Genomic DNA, 22973 nt, shown 5'->3' on the forward strand with positions numbered 1-22973 from the left:
TCGCAAGTAGAAATGCCGTCTTACGAGACAACCACCGCAGCTCTACTTTGGCCAGCAGCTCAAAGGGGGATCTGCACAGTGGATCGAATCGAATCGTGACCTATGAATCGTGATACAGATCGAATCATGACCTATGAATCGTGATACAGATCGAATCGTCAGGTACTAGGCAATTCACACCCCTACCAGTGATGACCGTCTCTCTGACCCTGTTGGAGAGAGGGGACCGGCGTTGGAATTGAATCCTGTACCCATGAGTTAAGGTTGAAACCACCCATGGGTCCGAAGCAAGGGCAGCCCAGCAACTGAGCTGCCGACAGGAAAAATAACCGACTGCCGGCCCCTCGGGCTCAATCCCTAGCCCCCCCCGGATTTAGGATTCCGGGAGGGACGGTGTGCAGTGCGTGCAGCCCGGGGACGACTGGGTTGGCGTTGCCCAGAGGGACGGTCCCCACGGGCATCCGTACCCTGTCTCCGTGAGGGCCGACGAGCCCCGGAACCTCCTGGATGACGAAAAGCCTGTCCAGCCCGTGACAAAGGGGCGGCTGGCACAGCCACCGTGCGCCAAGGGCTTGCAGGAACAAACGGCCTGGTAAGGCTAGCGAACTTCTGCTTCGAGTCATTGGCACGCACCGTACGTTCAAGTGCTACTGTCGCGGCCGAGCTGAAAACCTGGCCCGGAACCACCGGGAGGCGTCACAGTTCCTTCCGGGAAGTCTCCCGCAAGGGATTTTGAGCCAGCCAGATCTGTCGGCGTGCCTGGGTGAGCAAAGACATACAACGACCCTGCTCCCGAGCAAGGACGGACGAATCTCTCAAAGCCATATTATAAAACGCTGAGACCTCCTCTACATCGAAAGAGCAAGCAGGAGATGAGCCTGTGCATTGGCCAGACGCGCTACAACTGCTGCTGTGTTATATGACCTGGTTACCAGACCATCCGTCAGGCACCACTGAAGGTCAGGGCACCTGGCATCCTCTCTCAAGGCTTCCTCAGCAGAGACGATCAGTGAAGCAACAGAATACTCCACCTTAGGCATATGTCCCAGTCCGATAGGAGCAGGGAACCGCGTATTAGTCAGCACATGTCTATCCGCAGGAAGCCGAGGAAAAACACTCGGGTTAAGCCAGCAGGCTTGAAGGTCAGTCAAGAACAGACAAGATTCAGGGACCCAAAAGGCCTCCGAGTGGTCCATCGGAGAGAGGCCACATTCGACAGGAGGCTGAGAAAACACCGACGTGTCCAACCCGAGACGTTTGAAGGCGCTGAGCATAACCTTCCGCGCCACGTCCACACCAGCTGAAAACTGCTCTGACGGAGGAGACGTCGGGGCCGCGGACACAGAGTTTCCCACATCACCCCCGTCCTCAGCATCTTGGAAACAGGCTCCAGAGGCCGCAATGGAGAATGCATCATCGTCAACCTCGTCCGCCGGGGGGAACAAGTGGGGGGTTGCTTCGGGCACGTCCACCTCAGCAACCCTCACCCCGCCAGCGACGTGGAAAGGACTTGGCCACTCCACTGAGCCTGCATCGCCCTCACAGTCGCCTCCAAGCGCCTCATTTGAGAGGCCAACTGCGACTCAGTCCTGCTTTTCTTACCTGCGGGGGCATGCGCAGGAGAAACAGACCTGCGTTTAGCCCGTGCCCCGCAGGGGAGGGGGGTGTAATCTCCACTCCTGACGCTGGCCGCCCCTGATCGGCCACCGCGGTCTGCTGAGGCAGCACATCAGTCGACGTTGTGGCCCCAGGGGGACAGACCGCTGCCATGTCAGCCACTGAGCGACAGTCGAGGCAGCAGTCAGTGTGGCTTTCTTCCGGCAGGAAGGAGCCTCCACAGTGTTTACAGTGGGTGGCGTCTTCCATAGCAGCTTCCAATCACCGCGCAGTCAGTGAGTGCGCGCCGAAATGCTGCTATCTTCGTCTGGGATAGGAAGCGAGCCGCCCCGTCACCAACGGAATCAAACGGAGCTCCGCGCAACAACGGCGGCAAACACCGTGAGGAAGAAGCGACCACACGCGATGGAAGAGTCACGTACGTGGTCAATAGGTCGCTTGCACATCGTAATGCATCATGGGAGTTTTTTCTTCGGGCGCCATATTGGGTGGTCCGCCGGTTCACAAGGTACACTCGCGAGTTACACGGTAGAGCTTATCAACCTGATGTCATTTTCGCAGTATTTTCACGATTTACCGGAAGATCAAAAACAACGATACAGGCAGAAGGTGTCTCTGTGCGGCGGGATTGATCCTAATTACGTCTTGACCAAGGGTGATTTTTTTTGACGGAGAAAGCTTGCTGGCCAAATGTGACTTCTCTGGACATCTTTCACTACCTCGTGTTGACAACATGCTCCATATCACGCCAACAAATCCCTGGAGGCTTACAATTATTTTGTAAGCGGGTGGATACAGAGTGTAAACTTTAACATCGCATCAGAAGAAACTGTTGTTGTTGCACGTAAGTAAACCACATGGTGTTGGTAATTCTGCACACAAAAATGTTGATTTGTTCTCAGGTTTCCTGTTATCATTGTGTTTACATGCACAGCTGGGTTTACCTGATGTGGTTTTTCTAACAATTTTATAACAGGCAAATATGGCAGAGCGTATAAGAATAAAAAGTAACTATGCACAGCCTCCCCGTGGCTTAATTAAATTTAATGCTACCCTTTCACTAGTTACATGTTACTTAATCAACTTATTCTAAATGGTTAAGGTTAACCACTCTCAGAGGACGTATTTTTAGTTTCAGTTTCCAGTACAATAAAACGTGTTCATGGTAACTACTGAGCATACTGACAGCTTTTCTTATGATCTCACGGTTAAGGAGGCTGTCACAACACCCAATCCCGTCACTACTCGCTACAACTGACAATATTTGTCACATAAGACAATTATATGTGTATTCATCATTTAGTCGATCTATATTATTATTTATTCAATATATTTTGCGTTTATATTCTTAGGTTTATTTATGTTTTTACAATTTCAGTCCGTACATTTTATTTAAATTACATCTTTAACGTTTTAGGCGACCCAGATACTTTCTTTTTTTTTTTTGCGCTTTTATTAATTCCGAGAACAACAGACATCCAAATCAAACTGAGCACACGATCTGGCAGCAGCCCGATCACATCTAGACCGACACCGGCTCACCCAAGATGCAATGTTTGTTTACTTCCGTTTACTTGCCCAAGTCGATGCTTTGATTGGTCGGCATGCCGTCACATGACCAGCAGTGACGTCAACCACGTCATAAAAATAGCGAATTTTAATGTCAAATTACACAAAAACTGCATGATTACGCGTGGAGAACTTTTGGCGGTGAAGTGCTAGTATAATTTACTTATAGCGCAAAAAGTGGTTGGTCCACCGATTTGTGGGACAAAATTTAGTGAATCATAAGTGGCCATGGCTGATGGCCGAGAGGGCTTTTCTGCATCCAACAGCGAGCAGTTTAAACCTGACGATTTCGATAGGTCAGGAGATATAGCTGATTGTTATGCATGTTTTTGCTATTTCACATGATGCCGTATTGTTATGATTATTAACAAGTATTTATGTAGGCCTATAATTTGTAAGTTTGTAGACTACGCTTTTATAAACTATACTGCTCTATAATCAGTTGATTTTTGTAAACCGTTATTTTTAGTTATTTTAAACGATAGTCCATACTGCTGCAGGTTCCGTCATAGCAACACACCTCTCACTGTGATTGGCTGCATGTATGATATTGTATGCTCATTCCACAGCTGTGAGTAGTAGTACCCGACCGAAGGTGAAGTGGCCACAGACGTGTTTCATCGGGTTAAAAGATGTTATCCAGTGGATTTTTAACCATACGCGCTGGAACATGCAAGCGCTTCGTAAGTATGGGTGTGTTCAGCAATACAGTATGTAAAGGGTGGCCTTAGGGTGGCCAACACGAGGCAATACAACGGGCTCTTGCAGTTGTAAACAGCGGCTAAGCTAGCTAGCTTACGTTATGGTGTTTACGATCGCCCTTGACTGTGAAGATACATTATTGCCACAGTTAGCCCACTACATGACGGTTTAGGTTTCATGCTCTTGAAGTGATTTGTGTCTTGCTATTTGCCGACCGTTGTTTGTTATTACGAGGAATTCAGATGACAACTGTTACATTAAAGCTAAGTCGGATGGACTTCCAACTTGTGCCCACTTTCAACGGTAACTACTAACAATGCATCACTGTCCTCCTCCTGTAGATTCACAAATACTTGTCAAGAACCTGTACGTCTCGTCCATCTCTCAATGTAAGTTTATAATTGGCACATTTTTGTATGTGTTCCTGTTTGGGGTGTCCAGCAACACTGAATGTATTGTGATGGTTTCAGGAAGTGGTCATTGTTAGTTCAGTCCGCACTCCAATGGGCTCCTTCAAGGGCAGTCTGGCAGCGGTCCCAGCTACAAAACTGGGCTCTGTTGCTATAAAGGGAGCGATAGATAAAGCAGGTACAGTATGTGGTACAGACTTTGGGAAAATAGTTTCTCATTTCAGTGTTTCCCACACCATGTTAATACTTGGCGGGTCACCCAAGTAAACTGGCCACCACACAAAAGTTTTCAAGAAAATTTTATACAAATATATTTTAAAAACAAACCAAAACGTGTCGCGACTAGGGATGTAACGATATCCAAACATCACGATACGATATTATCACGATATGAAGGTCACGATACAATAATTATTACAACGTTGTGTGTGTGTGTGGGGTGTGTGTGTGTGTGTGTGGAGGGGGATATTTAAAAAAGATCACAATATTATTATTTTTTTAAAGAGATTGTACTAACAAAAGCACAATATTGTGTTTTTGTACAAAACAGCTATGCATATAAACCACCTACAATCTCTAATAACAATATTGAGGCACTTACCACTTGCTAATGCAAGCACACATTGATCGCTTCACAAGCAAATTAGGTTCCCCTTCATCTGACAATTAGCATAGATTTGAAACATAGAAGGCCAAAACATCCCTAATGAAAATTAAATTGCTCTAACAAACTAGCCACTAGAGGGTGCTAGAACTGGACAAATGGAAATCAACCTCACTTTTTCAATAGATGTGCTCCTTTTAAATATTGTGAACATGACAACGACGATATTGTGGCAGTTTTAATATCCCGATATCGCCCTTATCGTTACATCCCTAGTCACAGCCAGACATACCGCATCTAACGTTAGTTTGCCATCACTCACTTGTAGATCTTGAGGCTAGAGGAGACGCAAGTAACAGGACAGAGACCCACCACCCTCTCGCCGGTGTTCACCCACCCAAGTAGATTTCAAATCAGTGGAAACACTGCATTTCCCTGATTCCTTCATGCAAAATCTGGCTTCAAAGTTTAATCTGATATTTTCAAGCAAGCATATCCCGGAGCCTTTATAGAGGACACCCCCTCCCCCAACCCTGCTCATGCATAAACATTGAATTTGATGTTACAAAAAAATTCCATTGTGTGAATTTAGGAATAGCGCCTGAAGATGTGAATGAGGTCTACATGGGCAACGTGCTCCAAGCAGGAGAGGGACAGGCTCCCACCAGACAAGCCTTACTTGGAGCAGGTGTGACATTGCAATAATTGAATATTTGTATAGTACGCGAATATATTCATTAAGCCCTATTTGAGCGATTGAAATGACACTACATGGCCTCGCTGTGGTGACATTCTGTAAATGTGCAATGGAACAGCAGCAACATAATAGTTAATTGTTAGTGTTTGATTTTCAGAGATGATTATTTTTATTTATTACTTTTAGGTTTGACACTTGGCACTCCAGCAACAACCATCAACAAAGTTTGTGCCTCTGGGATGAAGTCTATCATGATGGCGGCCCAGAGTCTAATGTGTGGACACCAGGTAGCTCAAGCCTTTATTAGGGCCCGAGCAGCGGCGGTGTGCCGCTGCAAGGTCCTATTGTTTCTGAAGGAATTACTACTAGCGGCACCACCGCCGCCGCTGCTTGGCCCTCTTGTTTCCCTAGAAATTCTTATTATTATTATTAGGGCCCGAGCAGCGACTGCTGCGAGGTCCCTATTGTTCCTGAAGGAATTAGGGCCCGAGCAGCTACCGTTGCAAGGTCCCTCTTGTTTTTGTCTCGGATTATTAGGGCCCGAGCAGCTACCGCTGCTCTTTTTGGCTCAGCATTTGAAAAGTAAGCCTTGTATTCTTCTCTCAGTGTACATAAAAACTTTTAGCTTTGCTAGAGATTCATGTTATGTGCTAATTTCTGCATCAAAAAATTCGAAACCCATTCAGGTTTCAAATTTTTTCGTGTGTGTTTACAAATCTAATTTACAGTTAAGGGTACTCAAAAATCTGGCTTTGGCATGATGTATTATTTCTGTGATTTTAATTCTTGTTAAGAATGTGATGGTGGCAGGAGGTATGGAGAGCATGTCCAATGTGCCTTACGTGATGGCTCGAGAAACACCCTCCTATGGTGGGGTTAGAATGGAAGACCTCATTGTGAAGGACGGACTCACTGATGTATACAATAAATTCCACATGGTAACTGTCCATTTACGCCTAAATGTTACCACAATGGAAAATGTTTTTTTGTTTTTTTTGTTTTTTGAGTTATCTACAGCCCCGAGCAAAAAGTATGGAATTACCAGTCTTGGACGAGCACTCACTCAGACGTTTTATTCTGTAGATCAAACTTAGATAAAAAGCATGAAACAGTCGTAAGGTCATTCCAAAGTGCAACATCTTGGCTTTCAGAAACACTAAAAGAAATGAAGAAAAAACAGCGTGCTGGTCAGTAAATGTTACTTTTATAGAGCAAGTGCTGGGAAATAAATATGGAATCACTCCATTCTGAGGAAAAAAATATGGAATCATGAAAAACAGACAAAGAAAAAAAAACAATCAAAACACATCAGTAGAATTTAGTTACCACCTCTGGCTTTTATGACAGCTTGCAGTCTCTGAGGCATGGACTTGATGAGTGACAAACGGTATTCTTCATCAATCTGGTGCCGACTCTCTTTGATTGCAGTTGCCAGATCATCTTTGCAGGTCGGAGCCTTGCTGTGGACCTTTTTTTTTCACCCCAACTTCCACCACAGGTTTTCAATTGGGTTGAGATCTGGGTTATTTGCAGGCCATGACATTGACTGGATGCGTCTTTCTCCAAGGAATACTTTCACAGTTTTTGCTCTGTGGCATGATGCATTGTCATCTTGGAAAATGGTTTCATCATCCCCAAACATTTTTTTCAATTGAAGGGATAAGAAAGCTGTCCAAAATGTCAATGTAAACGTGCATTTATTGAAGATTTAACCACAGCCATCTCCCCAGTGCCTTTGCCTGACATGCAGCCCCATATCATCAAGGACTGTGTAAATTTTGACATTTTCTTTAGGCAGTCCTCTTTGTAAATCCCCCTGGAACGACACCAAACAAAAGTTCCAGCGTCATCACCTTGTCCAATGCAGATTCGTGACTCATCACTGAAGATAACCTTCATCCAGTCATCCACAGTCCATGATTGCCTCTCCTTAGCCCATTGCAGTCTTGTGCTTTTTTATTTAAGCGTCAATGATGGTTTCCTTTTAGCTTTCCTGGATGTAAATCCCATTTTCTTTTAGAGATTTTGCAGAGTTCTGTCACATACATTGACTCCAATTTCCTCACATTTTTTCTTTATTTGTCTTGTGCATTTTCTGTTTTCAAGACATATGGCCTTTAGTTGTTTGTCTTGACGCTTACCCGGGATTTACACCGGTTGCGTGTGCGGTGTGGCTGCGGTGCGGTGCGTCTTGACTGCGTGCTCTGGACGCGTCAATTTTTTGGCCAATTCACACCGGCTCCGCACAGCTGCGGTCCGGCAGCTCCGTCGCCGACCACTTCCCGCCGTGTCTCGTGTGACCGCGCGCGATCATGTGGCATTAAAAACAACGACAAACACACAGAAAGTCTGTGCTCAACAGAGAAGCAGAAAGAGAGGTGGACTTTTATTATTTTGTGGCTTTCTACCTCCAATATAAACCTCTCCTCGTCCATGTTCGCTGGTGTCTAAACCGTGAATGAGCACCTCGCACGTTAACTCCAGGCCCGTCTACGCCCACATCACCTTTTGCTAACATGCTTGCGAAATAGGAGCTGGCGAGTGTTTTATCTTGAAAGGTAACCGGAAATTTATTCTTCCTGTCCCGCTCGATGTGTTTTGTGCTAGCTTGCCATTTGCTGGAGGCCTACCGCTGCGGCATCCGGCAAAAATAGAAAATAGGTCTATCCTTGCGGAAGGGCTGCGGCAAGCCGCAGCCTAGACGCAGTCGACACGCAACGCACGCGCATGCGGTGTAAACTGCACCATTCAAATGAATGTAATCTAATTGCTTGCGTCGCCGGAACGCAACCGCACCGCAACCGCATCCGGTGTAAATCCCGGGTTAGATGTCTTCCTTGGTGTACCAGTACGCTGGACTTGAACAACCTTCCGATGCTGTTTGTATTTGGTCCAGATCTTCAATTCAGCTGAATGTGAACAGTCCACATCTTTGGCAACCATACATGTAGAGTTACCTTCTTCAAGAAGTTTGATAATCCTGTCTTTTCTCTCAAGAGACGTCTCCCTTGTTGGAGCCATGATTCTTGCCAATCCACTTGGTCCAGCAGCCCTCCAAGGTGTGATAGCTGCACTGTTTTTAACTGCTGACTAACGAGCAGATGCAATTTGAGGCAGGTGTCCAATTAAGGAAAGGAAATTGACTGGGTGTGTCCTTATTTTCTGCTCAAAATGGAGTAATTCCATATTTTTTTCCCTCAGAATGGAGTGATTCCATATTTATTTCCCTACACTTGCTATATAAAAGTAACATTTACTGACCAGCACAATGTTTTTTCTTTATTTCTTTTAGTGTTTCTGAAAGCCAAGATGTTGCACTTTGGAATGACCTGACAACTGTTTCATGCTTTTTATCTGAGTTTGATCTACAGAATAAAACGTCTGAGTGAGTGCTCGCCCAAGACTGGTGATTCCATACTTTTTGCTAGGGGTTGTACATGGCATTGCTTAGTCAAAGGATGTTTGTCTATGAGAATTTGGCAATGTTTCTGACAGCTTCTGATTCCATGCAAGTGGTCATATTTTATGTATTCACCAAACAGGGCAACTGTGCCGAGAACACCGCTAAGAAGATCAGCATCTCCAGGGAGGAGCAAGACAGTTACGCAATCAGCTCATACACTCGCAGTAAAGCTGCATATGAGTCAGGAGTGTTGGCCAAGGAAATTGTTTCAGTTAGCATCCCACAAAGAGGTTGGTAGGGGGTGCAGAATTTTGGTTTTCTTTAATCTTGCTTTATTTGTTCTTGCTTTATGTAATGGTCTTGTGATTTTCAGGCAAACCTGATGTGGTCGTGTCTGAAGATGAGGAGTGGAGGCGGGTGGACTTCAGCAAAGTTCCCAAACTTAAGGCAGTGTTTCAGAAAGAGAATGGTAACCTAACCATCATTTTGCTTTTCCTTCACTACTTTTTTTTTTTTTTTAGGAAGCCTCTATTAAATGTTTTGATTGTTTTTTTGTTTGTTTTTTTAGGCACAGTGACTGCCGCCAATGCCAGCACTCTGAATGATGGGGCTGCTGCCCTTGTATTAATGACAGCAGATGCTGCAAAAAGACACAATGTCACTCCCCTGGCCAGGATTGTATGCAAGTACAATTTATGGTATTTATTAGGGTTGGGTGGTATTAAGATTAGGAGTGTGACGATATATCGATATCGTGATACTTTGTCTGCTGATGGATTATCGATAAGCCTGCGCAAGTATCGCGATATTTGTAGTTAATATTCAGCCACTATAACGGCTCCATTGTTCATGACTTATCGAGTAATTACTTGGCGGGCCACTAGGGGGAGTACCTCATAAGAGTGGCGGGAAAATGGACGGAAGTCTTCAGGCGAAGAAGACTCATGAGCTTAGTTTTATTTTTTATTTTTATATATTTATATATTATATATTATATTTATCTATTTTATTAGGGCCCGAGCAGCTACCGCTGCGAGGTCCTTATTGTTTTTCGATCGTATTATTATTATTATTATTATTATTATTATTATTATGGCCCGAGCAGCGACCGCTGCGAGGTCCCTCTTGTTTTTGTAATAATTATTAGGGCCCGAGCAGCTACCGCTGCGAGGTGCCTATTGTTGAATTATTATTCTTTATTCTCCGCAAACGATCGCATTTTTGAGGACCTAAACATTTACGAAAACTCACCGAACTTTGCATACTCTTCGGGCCCGGCGAAAAATTTGATATTCTGACGTCATAACAACGCGACTATATAGCGCCCCCTAGCATAAAAAAATAAAAAACAATCCTGGCACGTTTGACCTAGAGCTACGAAAATTGGCAGGCACGTGTATCACCCCGGGACGCACAAAAAGTCAATTGGGACCATGCAGCTAAAATGTACAGGAAGTGAGCTATGAATTTTTGAATGTCCAATTTTGTCACATTTTTGCACATTCAAACTTGGCATGTATCATCTCAAGACCTGAGACTACAACTGGGCAAAATATCTTGACTTTTCGGAATACTACATGACGGGGACGGGGCATCAATATTGCCTTTAAAATTTCATTTGTCCAGAAAGACAAAATGCTTAATAACTCCCAAGTCCAAGCTCCAAAAAATCTCAAACTTCTCATGCAACTTAATAGTTACGGCCTGAAAACATCTATTTAATAAAATTTAGTTATACATATAGCGCCACCTAGTGGTGACAATAAATGTCATAATTTACTTTTTTAGCTACTGTGCCAAGTTCGTTGAAGGGATCCAATTAAAAATTTGTCTGAAAAGTCTTAACATATTGATCATGCCCCACACCGAATATTGTAACTTTTCGCCAAAGGGCGTGGCCGTTACGGTGCCGTAAAGTCTGAAGATTTTTCGTGACAATAAAAGCTGCATTAACTTGACCCAGATGATCCTATCTTCTCAAAATTTCACACAATTGATGACAGTCCAGTCCTTAACTCATCTACAAACTTATATTTCATTTTACTGATAGCGCCACCTAGTGGCAATTTTTGTTCTTACTATTATTATTCAACGTTTATCTCCAACCACGTTAACTGGACCTTCCTCATATTTGTTCAGATGAGGGTTTCCGCCTTCATGATGTCACAACATGAAGTTTGTGAGTTTTCCTGAATCGTTGTGGGAGTGGCTAAGCACTGTTCGCCAAGAAAACAACGCTACTTTTGAGGGTCTAAACTGGCACAGAAACTCATGAAACTTGGCACACACATCTGACCTGGCAAAATGAGAAATATTTTATCGTAGAATGTGATATTTTTCCAAAAAGGACTCAATAGCGCCCCCTAGAAATTTTTAACGAAGCAGCCCCGCTTGTACGTTTGAGCAAGATCTATGAATATTTTTAGGTGTATGAGGGAGCCCAAGACCTACAAAAAAGTCTCTTGGACCCATATGCTAAAATGTACAGGATGTGAGCTACGAATTTTTGAATGTCCCATTTTTGACGATTTTTGCACATTTACAGGGGGCATACTTTTGCCCACTTCTCCTACACGTTTCATCCGACTGACTTCAGACTTGACCTGGACCATGTCAAGACCTGAGCCAACGACAGGGGGGAAAAAAATCTTGACTTTTCGAAATACTATATGATGAGGACGGGGCATCAAAATTTGTATTTTGCAATGAAAAAGGATATGCTTAATCACTCCCCAGTACATGCTCCAAAAAAATCCCAAACTTGACATGTATGTTTATAGTCGAGGCCTGAAACTATCTCTATGACAACATTCAGTTATATATGCAGCGCCACCTAGCCCTTGAGGCATAAAAAAAAATACCCCACTTTAATTGTAAAATTGTAAACACGTTTCGCAATGAAAAAGGATATGCTTAATAACTCCCCGGTACATGCTCCAAAAAGTCCCAAACTTGACATGTATGTTTAACGTCAAGGCCTGAAGCTATCTCTATGAAAAAATTAATTTATATATGCAGCGCCACCTAGTCCTTGAGGCATAAATAAAAATACCCCACTTACGGTATTTTTACAACAAGTGTAAACTCATTGTAAGTGCTATAACTAAGTCATTTATGAATATTCTTTTACTTTCCACTACTCAAGATGTTCACTGGTATCAGACCGATCCAAACATATGTCCTTTTTTATTTTGTTTTATTTATTTTTGATAGCCTCTATGGACAATAAAAGCAACTCGTGCAATGAGTACGAGCGATGATGGGTATATATACTTTTGCAAAAAATACCAATCAGGTCAACTCATTCCCTAAAAATAAAAAAGGACGCTGATTTTTGCAATCACCAAAACGCATTGAGCTTGACACACACATCACACCTGGCAAAAAAAAATCCACATGTAAAGGTTTATCATGCCATGTTCAAAGAAACTGTGCTCCTAATGTGCCAGTACCCCAATGTGCGAGTACACCAATGTGCGAGTACCCCAACGCGCAAGTACCCCAACGTGGCGCGGGCTGCGAGGGCCCTTTATAGCTGCTCGCAGCTCTATTTATTATTATTATTATTATTATTATTATACTATGATTTTTTATTTATTTATTGATTATTTCTTTTTATTATTTATTGATTTATTATTAATTTGATTATTTTTTATTGTATTTATTTATTTTTTAAATAATTATTTGTATTCTTATTTTTTTATGATTAGTTTTATCGTAGATTATCATGGATTTAAGACCTGAGCAATATATTGATAATCTCAGTATCGTCATATCGTGAGATAATCGTTATCGTGAGCCTTGTATCGCATATCGTATCGTATCGTGAGGTACCCACAGGTTCCCATCCCCAGTTAAGATTATGGCACCGTTTCACCGTCTCCTCATCACACCGGGGTATACGGTAATATCGTCACGTTTTTCCGCTTTAGTCTTATGGGGGTTAAATTTTTTGGGTGATCCATGGTTGCAATGGCTAGGATTTTTTTCCCGTCCTCTACGCTTTAACACACAAACAACACAAAACCCCAAAAATTATATATTTGTGACAGTCACTGTTATTATTACAGGCTGAGCCACGTGGCCCGGGACACAGGACGCGTGAAAGCAACCTGTCATGTGCGAACGAACAGTGAGGAGACAAAAAAAAACAAAAAAAATACCCGGTCGTTACAGTCATGTTATTATACGTGGTGTTTCTATTTTCTGATCTGTCGCTGAGTCTGACTACTTTTATTTTTTACAATGCACACAGTTCAATGGGTTTGTGTACACTGCTTGACCCATATTTTATGGAAAAATGTTTGGATGCTGGATTGCTGGTTTTTATGAAAACTTGAGAAAAAACAAAGTATGGCATTTATTGTCACCACTAGGTGGCACTATATGTATAACCGAATTTTATCATATAGATGTTTTCAGGCCGTGACTATTAAAGCTACTCTATGTAGGATTTCCCCCCAAAAAATCTTAACAATAGCCTTTTTATTTGACCATTTATGACTGAAACATATTCTAATTAGTAGATCAACATCTTTGCTGTTCACAATGGGTACTCCTACAAGCCTCTGGCCAATATTATTTAGGAAGCGTCCGGTCCGAATCCTTCGAATTTCCCGCCCTCTGTCTGCGGGATGTGACGTTATTCGCGTCATCGTCAGTTGTTTCCTGTCGCGCGAAGACGGAACTAGTACAGATTTTTGCTGCCCCAGACACCCGCTGTTACTCCGCGGAAGGCTGCTAAAAAAAAAAAAAAAAAAAAGAAAAGAAAACAATGTCAAGTGCCACGAAAAAAAATAAAAATCTAAACTTGATAGTGACTGGCGCCGAGAACGAGAGTGAACATTGGTTTGACATTTCAGCGGTTGAGAGCGTTGAGATGGGACTTGGATTAGAAAAGTGATTCACAGCTGCCTTTCTTTCTACTCGAAAAGGTAAGAAGCGAGTATCTTGACATTGAGAAGAAAATGTGTTGTTTTCAAATAGCAGTAACCTCAAGATCGATCACCTCGGTCGTAACTATTGGGGTGAAAGTGAGGTGGACGGCAACATTTAGCGTGAAAGGGGCGGCAAAGTTGAATGTAATAGAACAGAATGACTTTATGAAGAACAGACGTTCCATTCCGCGGCGTTTCAATCAGGCTAAATGTCGGCTTATTTTCCTCTGTGAAAACAGCCTATTGTAGCTACATTATGCTAACGGAATGTGAACGGTACTACTGAATGTCGATAACATTCACGGCCATATCACACTAAGTAGTGAATGGGTCTATATGTTTTTCACAATCGTCAATTTCCATAAATGACAGCCCACCTTTCGGCTCATGCACAATGACGCTAGCCTGGGGGTGACATACACTAATAATGACTAGAATCAGGTTGACGTCCGTCGAGCGGGGTGACTACAATATGTAACTGCATATTAACATCGGAATGAGGTCCAATTAATTGACATAATTTGCACATCGTTTTGGAGTACAGCACAGGACTGGACTTCAACCGACTAAAGCAATATGATCTGCACGTCCCGTGGACATCAATTGTTTAGTGGGGATCGAGAGTCTCATTCCGTGAAGTGGCCAGCTTTGTATAACATTATAAAACTTCTTACCTCTTAAAACATAGTTTAATTGGATATGAAGAGCCCAGTCTTCAGTATTGAGGTCGTGCACGTACGAGTGCGCGCAGCGTGTACGAGCGTGCAGTTTGTTTTCGGCCACAGGTGGCAGTAGAGATTTGAAATTTTAAATCTTACATAGAGCTGCTTTAAGTTGCATGAGAAGTTTGGGATTTTTTGGAGCTTGTACATGGGAGTTATTAAGCATTTGCTCTTTCTGGACAAATGAAATTTTAAAAGCAATATTTAGTGTCCCCATTGTGAAGTCAAACCTGTTGTCTTCAAAATTATTTTTAATTTCATAGAGAATGATTAATATTTAAACAAGTAAATATTAAGTTAAGCATATTAATATTGTAATGTTGGAAAATAAATATGAAAGGAGGAATTAAGATTAGTCAACAAATATAGATAATTTTTAGACTGATGGGAGTAGGCCACCTGTTGTGTCCAGAGCATTTAAGGCGTGGCACCACTTGGTGTCACATTAAAATCAGCCTTGCAGTTAGCAACTACCGAGCAGCACCATGGCACACTCTGGAGTATCACTGACAGATGTGTTGTGATCAGAGTGCAGGGCAAGCTTCCACAAAAATTGAAGAGGCAGCCGGTAAGAGCAACATATATTAGTGTTTGTCTAGCAATGCTAATTGTTTGGGTGTGATTACTTGTTTGAGTTTGAATGTATCCAGGCCTGTTGAATTGACTTGGTGAGAGGCACGGTGTTTAGGAGTGCGAGTTTTACTATAAGGATGTTGATTGCTGGCTAATTGTTTAACTGTTTGAATTGATATGCTCGGTTTCTAGCCTTCTTTCAGTCACACGTGGTGAAGAGTTTGCGATGATTCAGAAGTAGGAGTTGAATGAGGGCTTAGTTGGTAGCATTGATTTAAGTGTATGTTTATAGGATAAAATGGGGAAAAAAAAATAGAAAAAAACAATAGGAAAAAATATTTGCAACTAAATAAGTTTAAAACATGAATGAGTTTTGTATTAAAAACTAATGTAAATGATTTTTAAAAAATTAACTGTGTGTTTATTGAATGAGTTGTTGCATTGATATAAAATGGTTTTGCATTGAATATGGAAAATGTTAATGTAGGATGTATTTTGATAAGTCCAGATTGTTTCAATGTGCTTGTAATATTCTGTATATATTGTTTTCTTGTTTGAAAGGTTTTTCACCTAATGGTCGACTAATGGTCAATACCTTGAAATTGAAAAATAAAAGGAAGAAAAAGAAAACTTTTGTCATTGAGTGAATCCCAGTTGGAGTCTTCAAGTGGATGCTTGTTTCTCTTTCAAGTTGGAGGAACTGCACTTGAGTAAAATAACTTGACACCCATCATATAGTATGGTCGCCGTCAAAGTTTGGTGAGTTTTCGTAAATGTTTAGGTCCCCAAAAACTTGATCGTTGACGGAGAATAAAGAAGAAGGAAAAAATCAGAACGAAAAACAAGAGCGACCTCGCAGCAGTAGCTTGCTCGGGCCATAAAAATAAAAGATTAAAATAACTAATATAAAAATAAATGTCGAAATAAATAAAAAAATTAATCACTCTCACATATATTTATTTCATGCTGCAGGCATTCTGTCAGGTCAAAATGTTATTCAAATGAGGGGCTGGTTCTAAGCGTGTCTTTGGTTGGGCTCCGCCGTTGCAAACTGACTTTCAATGGTTGAGTGAGCGGGTCGGTGAACAAGGAAGTCTCGCCGGCTTGCATGGAGAGCTCCAGCAATGCATAGTCTAATTCCATATCCCATTTAAAAATATATCAATATATCACCCAGCCCTAGTAATTCTGAAAAATGAATCCCCGAAGAGTTGCTGGTTTGGTATAAAGCATCTTCTTCTTGACAGACCAGCTGTCAATGATGCTCAGCTTAGTTGAATTTAAATGGGCTTTAAGTAAGTCCCATGTTTTAAACCCAATATTTAATTTTGGTCTTTTCTTTGTTCTGTCTAGCTTTTGCTGATGCAGCTGTTGCACCCATCGATTTCCCCATTGCTCCTGCATATGCTGTACCAAAGGTTTGTACAATGAATCAAAAACATAAGAAGTTAACTACAATTACAAACACATAAGCTGCCAACTAATTAATTAATCACAAAGAATTATCGCATTGTATTAGCACAGATTAATCACACTATTAATTTTAACCACAGATCATCCTTTAGCTCAGTGCTTCTCAATTAATTTCTGTCATGCCCCCCTCGTAAGAAGAAAACATCTCGTGCCCCACCCACCCCCACGCGACTATAAATAGTATCATTTTGTCTATAAAATTGTTCTAAGCACACCTCTGCATAACACTGTATCCGAATTAACGTATAAGAGAATAAAAAGAAAGAAATATGGACCAACTTACAACAAAGAATAGCTTTATTAACTGTAACAGAAAATATTTAAAGTGCATCTGAAATTCAAAAATAAAATTTAAATCCTTAATTAAACTATAAACATTTTTTTGACTGACCATGTCAAACCATATGATACGGAAAAATAAAATTACATAAAATCAATAAAGAATAATGCATTCAAACTGATCACCAACATTAACTAAGGAGCACAATATAAAAAAAATAAAAAAAAAAAAAAACTAGAGCTGCGAGCAGCTATAAAGGGCGCTCGCAACCTGGGCCACGTTGGGGTACTTGCACGTCGGGGTACTGGCATGTTGGGGTACTGTTTCATTGGAAACCGTCTAAATTGTAAATGTTTTTGCCATGCTTTGTGCTTGCAAAGTTTCATGGAAAGGCCAAAAATGATGCACAATTAATAAAATAAAATCAAAATGGTTTGGCACATGGCTATAGAATAATTTTTGTAGGTATTAGGCTGATAGGTGTGCCTCCAAATATTCACACATCTAGCTGAATCATATAATCGGAAATACTTCATAAAAATGTCTCGAGGGCGCTATTGAGCCATTTATTACAAATTGCACAACAAATCTCTTAAATATTCATGTTCTTGAGAAGTCTGATCTGTGTGCAAAGTTTTGAGTTTTCGCTCATATTTAGACTCTCAAAAAAAAGCATTTTTCTTTGCAAACAATGCATCGCTAGAGCAAAGGCGTGACAAAAAATTTCAATAACTTTTCATCTTAAATATCTTCAGATGAAACACGCCAAAGAATGAAGACAATCTGATAAGTTTTGAAGAAAATATTAGGCCCCAAAAAATGGCTACAAATAGCAAAGTAAATAAAAATTGCCGACTTCCTGTTTGGTTTAGCATATGGCTTTAGAAACTTTTTTGTCAGTCTTAGGCTGATAGGTATCCCAATTTTTACAAATCTAGCTGAATCATACATTTCCAAAAGCTTCATAAAAATGTCTATAGGGCGCTATTGAGCCATTTATTGCAAATTGCACAAGAAATCTCTAAAATATTCATGTTTGTGACAAGTCTGATGTGTGTGTAAAGTTTCATGAGTTTTCGCTCGTTTAGACAAAAACAAACAAACCAAAAAGCAGCATTTATTTTACTTGGCAAATAATGCATCGCTATGGCAACGGCTTGCGACAAAATAAAAAAAACTTTCGATAACTTTGCATCTTAAACATCTTAAGATGAAACACACCAAGTTGGAAGACAGTCGGATAAATTTCGTAGGAGTTTGTTAAAATGTGACCCCTAAGAAAGGCCACACAAAATGGCGACAAATCCCGACGTAAATAAAAAATGGCGGACTTCCTGTTTGGTTTAGCATATGGTTCAAAAAGAGTTTTTTGTACTTGAGGGCTGTTACATATGTCTTCAAATTTTGGTAACTCTAGGTGAAACGTACAGCCGGGAATGCTTCATTAAGTAAGAATTTTTAAACAACAAATTTGATGCCCTGCTTCTGGCGGACTTCCTCTTAGGTTTAGCATATGGCACCAAAAGACTTTTTTGTAGGTCGTAGTCTGTTACATATGTGTACCAATTTTCGTAGCTCTAGAATAAACGTACAACCAGCAATGCTTTGTTAAGGAAGAGTATTGAAACTCTAAATTTGATGCCTCGTCCCCGTCATATAGTATGTCAAAAACATTTGATTTTTTACCATGATGTTGTCCCAGGTGTTGAGATGGTACAGCCCAAGTTTGAAGTCAATCGGGTTAACCGTGTAGGAGAAGCGGGCAATAGTATGATCCATGTAAATGTGCAAAACTGGGCCAAAATTGGACATTCAGATGATCATACCTCACTTTCTGTCTATTTTAGGGTACACACATCAAAGAGGTTTTTGTTCATTGGGATGTGCTACAGGTGCCACACAATTTTCATAGCCGTCGGACAATCGTAGCGGGACAGGGATCCGTTTAACCTATGTAGGGGGCGCTAAGGAGCCATTTTTCTTTTGTCATGTATGGCGACTTTAAAATATCAAATTTTTCGCCAGGCCTGATGTGTGTGTAAAGTTTGGTGAGTTTTCGGTCACGTTTAGTGTCTCAAAAATGTGATCGTTTGCGGAGAAGAATAATAATAAGAACTAGAGCTGCGAGCAGCTATAAAGGGCCCTCGCAACCCGGGCCACGTTGGGGTATTTGCACGTCGGGGTCCTGGCATGTTGGGGTACTGTCAAATAGGAAACCATCTAAATTGTAAACGTTTTTGCCCGGCTTTGTGTTTGTAAAGTTTCATGGAAAGGCCAAAAATGATGCACAATTAACAAAATAAAATCAAAATGGATTGTCACATGGCTATATAGAATACTTTTTGAATATATTAGGCATGCCTGCCAATATAAACACATCTAGCTGAATCATATAATCGGAAAGACTTCACAAAAATGTCTAGAGGGCGCTATTGAGCAATTTATTACAAATTGCACAACAAATCTCTAAATAAAATATTCATGTTCCAGACAGGTCTGGTGTGTGTGCAAAGTTTTGTGAGTTTTCGCCCATATTTAGACTCTCAAAAAAGCATTTTTCTTCACAAACAATGCATGGCTACAGCAAAGGCGTGTGACAAAATAAAAAAATTCAATAACTTTTCATCTTAAATATCTTAAGATGAAACACGCCAAAGAATGAAGACGATCTGATAAGTTCTGTTGAAAATATGACCCCTATAAAAGGCCCCAAAAAATGGCAGACTTCCTGTTTGATTCAGCATATGGCTTTAGAAACCTTTTTGTAAGTCTTAGGCTGATAGGTATCCCAATTTTTACAAATCTAGCTGAATCATAAAATACAAAACATTTGCAAAAGCTTCATAAAAATGTCTAGAGGGTGCTATTGAACCATTTATTGCAAATTGAATAAGAAATCTCTAAAATATTCATGCTTATGACAAGCCTGGTGTGTGTGTAAAGTTTCATGAGTTTTTGCACGTTTAGACCAAAAAAAAGCAGCATTTTACTTGGCAAACAATGCATCGCCATGACAACGGCGTGCGACAAAATAAATAACTTTCGATAACTTTGCATCTTAAACATCTTAAGATGAAGCACACCAAGTTTGAAGACAGTCGGATAAATTTTGTAGGAGGTGTTCGTTAAAATATGACCCTAAAAAAGGCCACAAAAAATGGCTACAAATCCCAACGTAAATCAAAATGGCGGACTTCCTGTTTGGTTTAGCAGATGGCTCCAAGGGACTTTTTTGTACATCGTGGGCTCTTATGTATGCCTCTAAATTATCATAGCGCTAGGTGAAACGTACAACCGGGAATGCTTCGTTAAGAGGAGTTTTTTAGCTCAAAATGTGATGCCCGGCCCCTACGGGACTTCCTGTTGGGTTTAGCACATGGCACCAGGAGCCTTTTTTGTACATCGTGGGCTGTTACATTTGTCTCCAATTTTTCGTAGATCTAGCTGCTTCGTACAACTGGGAATGCTTCATTAAGAAGGAATTTTTTCCTTTGCAAACTGTGCATGCCACGGCAACAGCGTGCGACGAAATAAAAAGCTTTCAATAACTTTTCATCTTCAACATCTTAAGATGAATCACACCAAGTTTGGAGATGATCGGATAAACTCTGTAGGAGGAGTTCGTTAAAATAAGACCCCTATGAAATGGCCCAAAAAATGGCAACACGTTCCAAAGTAAAGCAAAATGGCGGACTTCCTGTTCGGTTTAGCATATGGTCAAAAAGAGTTTTTTGTACCTTGAGGGCTGTTACATATGTCTTCAAATTTTGGTAACTCGAGGTGAAATGTACAGCCGGGAATGCTTCATTAAGTTAGAATTTTGAAACACAAAATTTGATGCCTCGCCTCTGGCGGACTTCCTGTTAGGTTTAGCATATGGCACCAACAGGCTTTTTTGTAGATCATAGTCTGTTACATATGTGTACCAATTTTCATAGCTCTAGGTTAAACGTACCACCGGCAATGCTTCGTTAAGTAAGAATTTTGAAACTGTAAATTTGATGCCCCGCCACCGTCATATAGTATGTCAAAAACTTTTGATTTTTTACCATGATGTTGTCCCAGGTGTTGAGATGGTACAGCCCAAGTTTGAAGTCAATCGGGTTAACCGTGTAGGAGAAGCGGGCAAAAGTATGACCCCTGTAAATGTGCAAAAATTGGCAAAAATTGGACATTTAAATACTCATACCTCACTTTCTGTCTACTTTAGGGTACACACTTCAAAGAGGTTTTTGTTCATTGGGATGTGCTACAGGTGCCACACAATTTTCATAGCCGTCGGACAATCGTAGCGGGACAGGGATCCGTTTAACCTATGTAGGTGGCGCTACAGAGCCATTTTTCTGTTATCATGTATGGCGACTTTAAAATATCAAATTTTTCGCCAGGCCCGATCTGCGTGTAAGGTTTGGTGAGTTTTCGTTCATGTTTAGTGCCTCAAAAATGTGGTTGTTTGCGGAAAAGAATAATAACAAAGAAAAAGAAGAAGAAGAAGAATAACTAGAGCTGCGAGCAGCTATAAAGGGCCCTCGCAACACGGGCCACGTTGGGGTACTTGCACGTCGGGGTACTGGCACGTTGGGGTACTGTCAAATAGGACAAGGACCATCTAAAATGTTTTTGACAAGCCTTGTGTGTGCAAAGTTTAATCAAAACGCAAAATATGGTGCGCAATTCCCAAAATAAATTCAAATTGGCGGACTTCCTTTTAGGTTTAGCATACGGCTACAGAATACTTTTTGTAGGTCTTAAGCTAATAGGTATGCCTCCCAGTTTTCACAAATCTAGGTCAAGTCATCTTTAGTTGTGTATCGCTTGAATCATACAATTGGAAATGCTCCATAAAAATGCATAGAGGGCGCTATTGAGCACAACGTTGGGTTACTTGCATGTCGGGGTACTGGCACGTTGGGGTACTGTTACATGGAACAAGGACCATTTAAAATGTTAGTTTTTTCCATGCCTTGTCTGTGCAAAGTTTCATGAAAAAGGCCAAAAATGATGTATAATTCCCAAAATAAAATCAAAATAGCGGTCTTCCTCTTTGGTTTGGCAAATGGCTACATAATACTTTTTTGTAGGTCTAGCAAAATCATACAATCGGAAATGCTTCGTAAAAATGTCTAGAGGGCGCTATTTATTGCAAATTGCACAATAAATCTCTGAAAATTCATGTTCATGACAAGTCTGATGTGTTTGCAAAGTTTCATGAGTTTTCATGTGTATAAAAAAAAAAAAAAGCAGCACTTGACAAACAATGCATTGCTATGGCAACAGCGTGTTACAAAATAAAAAACTTTCGATTACTTTGCATCTTAAACATCTTAAGATGAAACACACCAAGTTTGAAGACAGTCGGATAAATTTTGTAGGAGGGGTTCGTTAAAATATGACCCCTGAAAAAGGCCACAAAAAATGGCAACAAATCCCATCATAAATCAAAATGGCAGACTTCCTGTTTGGTTTAGCACATGGTTCCAAGAGACTTTTTTTTGTACATCATGGGCTCTTATGTATGCCTGCAAATTATCATAGCGCTAGGTGAAACGTACAACCGGGAATGCTTCGTTAAAGAGGAGTTTTTTAGCTCAAAATGTGATGCCCGGCCCCTGGGGGACTTCCTGTTGGGTTTAGCACATGGCACCAAGAGACTTTTTTGTACATCCTGGGCTGTTACATATGTCTACAATTTTTCGTCGCTCTAGCTGCTTCGTACAACTGGGAATGCTTCATTAAGAAGGATTTTTTTCCTTTGCAAAAAGTGCATGCCACGACAACAGCGTGTGATGAAATAAAAAACTTTCAATAACTTTTCATTTTCAACATCTTAAGATGAATCACACCAAGTTTGAAGATGATCGGATAAACTCTGTAGGAGGAGTTTGTTAAAATATGACCCCTATGAAATGGCCAAAAAAAATGGCAACACATTCCAAAGTAAATCAAAATGGCGGACGCCCTGTTAGGTTTAGCATATGGTTCAAAA

General features: G+C 41.1%; 1 protein-coding gene across 3 annotated transcripts in view; it reads left to right on the forward strand.

Moving 5' to 3' along the window:
• The first annotated feature begins 3123 nt into the window (after positions 1-3123).
• acat1 (acetyl-CoA acetyltransferase 1) overlaps positions 3124-22973 on the forward strand; it is a 57939-nt gene continuing 38089 nt past the window's right edge. Inside the window, exons 1-11 of one of the 3 annotated variants that reach the window (XM_077504159.1) lie at positions 3152-3482; positions 3756-3869; positions 4230-4277; positions 4359-4476; positions 5495-5590; positions 5786-5886; positions 6394-6537; positions 9142-9292; positions 9376-9471; positions 9571-9684; positions 16588-16652. In XM_077504159.1, the coding sequence (XP_077360285.1) occupies positions 3819-3869; positions 4230-4277; positions 4359-4476; positions 5495-5590; positions 5786-5886; positions 6394-6537; positions 9142-9292; positions 9376-9471; positions 9571-9684; positions 16588-16652 (984 nt within the window). In that variant the 5' untranslated portion in view covers positions 3152-3482; positions 3756-3818. Of the gene's footprint in view, positions 3483-3755; positions 3870-4229; positions 4278-4358; positions 4477-5494; positions 5591-5785; positions 5887-6393; positions 6538-9141; positions 9293-9375; positions 9472-9570; positions 9685-16587; positions 16653-22973 lie in introns of all 3 variants that reach the window. The other 2 variants (XM_077504160.1, XR_013279659.1) reach the window with 2 other exon arrangements.

Source organism: Festucalex cinctus, chromosome 18 (assembly GCF_051991245.1).
Source record: "Festucalex cinctus isolate MCC-2025b chromosome 18, RoL_Fcin_1.0, whole genome shotgun sequence".
NCBI lineage: Eukaryota > Metazoa > Chordata > Actinopteri > Syngnathiformes > Syngnathidae > Festucalex > Festucalex cinctus.